Source organism: Octodon degus, unplaced genomic scaffold, assembly GCF_000260255.1.
Source record: "Octodon degus isolate 3935 unplaced genomic scaffold, OctDeg1.0 scaffold00009, whole genome shotgun sequence".
NCBI lineage: Eukaryota > Metazoa > Chordata > Mammalia > Rodentia > Octodontidae > Octodon > Octodon degus.
In genome coordinates, this window is record NW_004524585.1 from 29,634,650 (window position 1) to 29,640,718 (window position 6,069).

At 43.7% G+C, this 6,069-nt stretch overlaps 1 protein-coding gene across 1 annotated transcript in view; it reads right to left on the bottom strand.

The window, feature by feature from the left end:
• Rhobtb3 (Rho related BTB domain containing 3) overlaps positions 1-6,069 on the bottom strand; it is a 64,356-nt gene that overhangs the window by 37,917 nt on the left and 20,370 nt on the right. Inside the window, exon 4 of the mRNA XM_012512929.2 lies at positions 623-777. Within this exon, the coding sequence (XP_012368383.1) occupies positions 623-777 (155 nt within the window). The remainder of the gene's footprint in view (positions 1-622; positions 778-6,069) is intronic.

Below are 6,069 nucleotides of genomic sequence, written 5' to 3' on the forward strand. Positions count from 1 at the left end.
CACACACACACACACACACACACAAAAGAAAACATGCACAATGAGGACTCTGAAGGGCCAAAAGAGATTCCAAAATATCAAAATATTCTAAAATATAAGACAGAGCCAGCCAGATAGCTCAGCAGATTAAAATTTCTGCTTAAAGAGATGAAGGGACCAAGGTTCAATCCCTGGCATGATGTGCGGGCCCCGCCCCTGGGACGCACTGAGACAGCGACTGAGATTGGGCATGGTGGCACACATCTGTAATCCCAGCACTTGGGAGACTGAAAATAGGAGGATCACTATGAGTCCAATCTGTGTAGTGAGACCCTGTAGTCCCTGTACTAAATACCATATGACAATAGAAAATCTTTTGTTTGGAGAGAAAATGTATCATTTTACTCTAATAAAATCTCGGCTACTTACCCTCATCTTATCTCCCTAGGTCAACGATGGCGAACCCCTTAGAGCTTTCAATTATACCAAACAGCCCACTACAGCACGTGTGCCACAGGCTAGCCACTGCTCGAGGTTGAGACTAATCATGCCTTTAAAACTAAAGCTCTAACTGGTGTTCTAGAAAACAGCTCAAGAGCCAGCCTCGCACATGACTTTAGGAGCAACAGACATCTCCACTCACCACGCCGCCAAAGTATTTTCCTATATAGAAGTCATCCAGGCTGTGCAGTTCAAGATACGTTGCTCCTAGTTCTCTAGCCAGGTGAATCCCTTCCGTTGTACTGACACAGCTCCCTTGGTCGGACGTACACAGAGGGCAGGTGCAAGGTAATTCTTCTGAGAAAATGAATTGGAAAAGAAAGAGGTTTGCAATTAAACAAGAAAAAATATGCAGAGAAAATGGGATCGCTGAACAGCAAATGAAGTGATCAAACTAGAGCCACTGTGTGAGGAGTGTTGAGAGCAGAAAGAGCCCTACTAAGCAGTCACTGAAAAGAAAAGAGCATTTTAGAAAATAGAAGAATTTAAACTGAGTGTGGTGGTGCATGCCTGTGCTCCCAGCACTCTGGAGGCTGAAGCAGTAAAATTTCTGAGTTGGAGGCCAGCCTGGGCTACATATTGAGTTTAAGACTAGCCTGAACTACATAATGAAACACTGTCTCTAAGAAAAAGAGAGGGTTGGCCAAATTGTGCAGTGGACTAAAGTGCCTGCTTAGGCAGGCACAGGGACCAGGGCTTGATCCCTGGTGTGTCCCCGGGGCACACTGAGATGCCGGACTGGGGCTGGGCGTGGTGGCACACACCTATAATCCCAGCACTTGGAAGGCTGAAAACAGGAGGATCACTATGATTCCAATCGGTGTAGTGAGAGCCTGTAGGCCCTGTACTAAACACATGAAAAAAAGAAAAAGAAAAGAAAAAAAGAGAAAGAAAGAGAAGAAAAAGCTAACAGTAAGTGAATGGATACTACCAAACTGGTATAGCAATTAGACTAACCTGCTGGTAATATTAAACCTGCTACTTTCTACACAACCGTGACATCCTGAACATCATTTCTTGCCTAGTGGAAAAGAATTTAAATTTAGGAACTCATGGTCCATAGAAACCAGGAAAAACAGTGGGTTGGGTTTTTTGGTAATAAACCTTAAGTATATAATCATATTCAGCAAGTTTGAAGCAATCTTAGACACTTTGGTTAACAGAACCTTCAGCTGGACCTCGTTTGCCAGGCTGCAAACTGCTGTTCTCTTTGTAAGTTTCATACTACATAGATTCTTATTTATCTGGATACTTCCATCATCTGACTCTGAGACTGCAGAGACCAAACTGAAACTCTTTTTATCTAAGATTAAAACATTACAACTCGAAGGAAAAAGAAGTATTTACTCAAAACATGAACTGACTGAAGATTTGTGGTTGCATCTTAAAACAAATTTATAGCTGGGAAGGGGTAGACAAGCCCCTCTATAAGGACAGTTCTTACTAAGGCTAAAAATACATGCTCAACACCATCTTCCTCAGCTCTTTGTCTTTTTTCATGAGCACACTGGCGATGTCCTCATGCGAAAGACAGCCAGGTCAAAGGACAGGAAAGGCATTTCTACAAAAGCTCAGGGCTACAGGCTGACTTCCTGGAATCGCGTCCCTCGGGGCTGGTGTGCCAGAGGGTGATCCAAAAACAACTCTTCTCAGGCCTGAGGGTCTGGACGGAAGAAAACCTAAGCTGCCAGGCTGCAGCCCACCGCCGACCTTACAGGGAGCTGGAGCTCTGCCGGCCTGCTGAGAGCTGCTCCTCTCTCGGGGAAGGAGACAGAGCTGGGCCTTCGCACTGTACTCCTAAGCTGACCAGATGCGAGCTGAGGCCCACATCAGGGAGCAGCATAAGTCTGGGCAAGGCAGCTCCAATAGCAGAGAATAATGCCTGGAAGGGGCCCAGCAGTGTGCATCAGCCAGCCAGGCTGGACGAGGGGGGGGCTCGCGGCACTAATGGGCCACTAGGGGCAGCCCCTCACAGCTGCACACCCAGCTTCCTGACCACAGACTGGCTATGGGTGGCACACATACAAGGGGTAATCAACATATATGGTGACAGTTCAAGCCTTCAAAATATAGTAAAAGACAGTGTGTTACTAGTAGTCCTCAAAATCCTCGCCCTCACTCAAAGCAACTTCTTCCCACTTTCTGAAGCAGCTCTGGAAGTGCACTGTCATGAGGCTCTATAGGGTGGGATGAGGGCCAGCGAGATGGCGCAATGGACAAAGCACCTGCTGAGGCAAGTGCAGGTGCCGCGGGCCCCCACCTCCGGGCATGCTGAGCTGGCCACAGAGCCCAGGTGTGGTGGTGCACGCCTGTAATCCCAGCACTGGGGAGGCTGAAAACAGGAGGATCACTGCGAGTCTGAGCTGCATAGTGAGACCGTGTACCAAATCCGTAAAAAATAAATGAAATAAGGTGGGATCCATGTGTGTAAACGTTGTGTTGTCTCCTTAGTGTGAAAACCTGAAAGAGAACAATGGAATCTGAAGGGTACTGGGAAAAGGGAATGAACTTATTCCAAAGGAAAGAGTTGCTGAGTTCAGGAGGACAGGAGAGGGAGTAGGGGAAAGAGATAGAGCTACGTATGTAAGCAAGGTGGTTTGGACAACTGTACTCTGCATTTCTGCTGGTCTATGGAAAGAAACAGTAATTCGTTTTGTCTCTTTCTCAATCGTATGTTTTCTCATCTTAATTTCTTATACATTTCTTTCTTCCTTTCTTCTTCCAATTTTACATGCATATATCTGGTAATATGAATAACTGGTTGGAAGACAACACTGGATCACAACAAATACTATGAAGTTCATATTACTTTAAGTAAAATTCTGTATCCGTTGTAATTGTTTCTCTTTTAATTCCAATCTGTACTCTCTTTAAAATAAATAAGTAAACAAACATAGAGGGATCAGAAGTTTGGGTACGGCTGTGGTGGCGGCTGCTGCTGTGTCACCCAACAGAAAGGCGGTTCCTACAACATCTCGGTGTGCTCTCACCCACTCTGGTCACAGGATGTGGTGCTTGTGCCTTCTGCTCTTCCCTGTAGTCAAAACAACTGTGAAGGGCCGGCTAAATAGCTCAGCGGATTAAAGCACCTGAAAGCACGCACAGGGGCCGGGGCGTGCTGAGACAGCAATTGAGACTGGGCATGGTGGCGAGCACCTGTAATTACAGCTCTTGGGAGGCTGTAAACAGATGGGTCACTACGAGTACGATCTAGTAGTAAGACCCTGAACACCCTGTAGATTCTTCCCTAAAATAAAAAAATAAAAAAATAAAAAACCCGACTGTGAAAGGTAAACATTTTAGGGGCCGGGGAGATGGCTCAGTTGAATAAGCGCTTCCCTGGCAAGCACAAGGGCCTGAGTTCAATCCCCAGTTCCACAAAAAAAAAAAAAAGTAAACATTTTCAATCAACAGAGGAAACTGAGGCAGGTACAACAGTGTAACTAGAGATAATACGATGCCTTCAATAGTGGGGAGAATGATGTGGTAAGTGTGTGGAAGTGAGGAAAATATTTTGAGGGAGATTAAGGACAATGTGTCTTTCAGTATGATTTTTTTAAAAAAAGCTTTAACATTTGTGGGATTTTTTGGGCCACACCTTGCATGCGTACAGATGCAGCGCATCCTAAGGACATTCAGTGTGCCACATGCTATGTGGCACGTGGTAGGTGTACATGTGCAGTCCCACAGCGATACGTGACTTAGATAATGTTACCTTCACTGAAAGTTATTTTTGAACTCAAAACCACGTAAATACAGCCTCGCTTTCGACAGAACTGTGGTGTGAGGGCTTATGCTTGTCCAAGTGTCCTTGTAAGTCAGACATAAAGAAACAGTAAGCTGTCGCTTGCTCCACCTGAAAAATTACTTAGTCTCTAGTTGTATTCATTTACCTACAAAAGCTCTAGTTTATCTCTTTTATAGTTGAGTAATACTCCATTGTATAAAAATGTCACCCTAAAAGATAGGATAAACCAGGCACAGAGGTGCAAGGGCTTAGGCCCAGCCACTTGAGGGGATAAGTCAGGAGAATCCCAAGTTCTAGGCCAGTCTGGACCACTTAGCAAGCCTTGGTCTCAAAAAAAATTGTTTTTTTCTAATGGAACAGAGTTTGCTGAAGATACAGCTCAGTGTTCTCTGGGTTCAATCCCAGTACTGGGAGGAAAATAAGACAGGATAAAATACAGTCTGGGTAAAGAATTAATGGTGCCAAAGATACGATGATTTTAAATATTAAGTGTGGTTCTTTCATTATTTCATAAATTGTATTCTGAGTTTTTGCCATTATTTTTTCCAAATTACTGTATCTTTGGAGCAAAGTTTCCATCAAGAATTTAGTCTATCTTAACAAATAACGCATTGGCATTTAGCATTTTTACAAAGCCTTCACAAACAATGTCTTTGCTTCTCCGAAGACAGAGGCCCTCTCTTGTCTACAAAGATCTCCTTATATGCATGGAATGGGGTGGGCAGGCAGATCATTTGGTTACACTTCATTTCTGGATAAAAATCAGCACAGTGTCAAGTGAAAAGTGAACTGCACACAGTATAAAATAATGTCACAGATGAATGGGAAAACAGCTAACTTTAGGTTGAAGTCAGGTGAACAGGTTCTCCACTGTGTGCAGTGTGAGCAGCTTTCTGACACACAACCCCCCCCCCACACACACACACACCTCCTCCCTCCCCTACGTCTCTGAGGTGCTTCTTAGGGTTCACTCACCAGGAAGGAAACTGCCTCACCACCACATTCGATTACTTAGTTACCACTTGCGTACGAACCTTTTATCTACATTATTGCTATTACTATCATTTTGGGAATTCAACGATGGTTGTTATATTGAATACTGTCTTTTAAGTTAGTTGTTCAGATTACATTTTGCACATAAGCGTGCAAAACTGGTCAAAAAATTAAAAATAAAAAAGCAGCTGCTTCTTTCAACAGACCAGTAGAAATCGGCAGCACAATTATCCAAGCTGTGCTGTGTATATAAATATTTTTTTTCTTTCCTTCCTCTTTTTTTTTCTCCTTTGCCTCATCCCAGTTGTTCCTTCTCTTTGAACAGATGCTTTCCCTTTCACAGTATCTATGGTACCCTTCAGATTTTATTTACTCTTTCAGTTCTTCTACTAGGCAGACAATACAATGTTTACATATATAGGTCTCATTTATTTCACTTCTGAGTATGGTCTCTAGTTGCATCCATTCACCTACAAAAGCCTCTAGTTTATCTCTTTTATAGCTGAGCAATACTCCATCATATAAAAATGTCATATGTTTTTTATCCTACCTGTATTTTTTTAATGAAATCTTTTTTGGCAATGCTGGGGCCTCACATTTGCTAAGCAAGCACTCAGTCATGAACTATGCCTGCAGCCCTAAAGCATTGTTCCTTAAAACCTTCTTCACAGGCTTTTGTGCCTAGTTCTTAGTCATGGTGTGATTCTTTTTGAAACCACTCCTACAGCCAGGCAGGGTGGTGCTAGCCTGTAATTCCAGCACTTGGAAGCTGAGATAGGAGGATGGCCATGAGTTCGAAGCCAGCCTGGGGTCCAGGGTGAGTTCAAGGCCAGCCTGAACTGCATAAC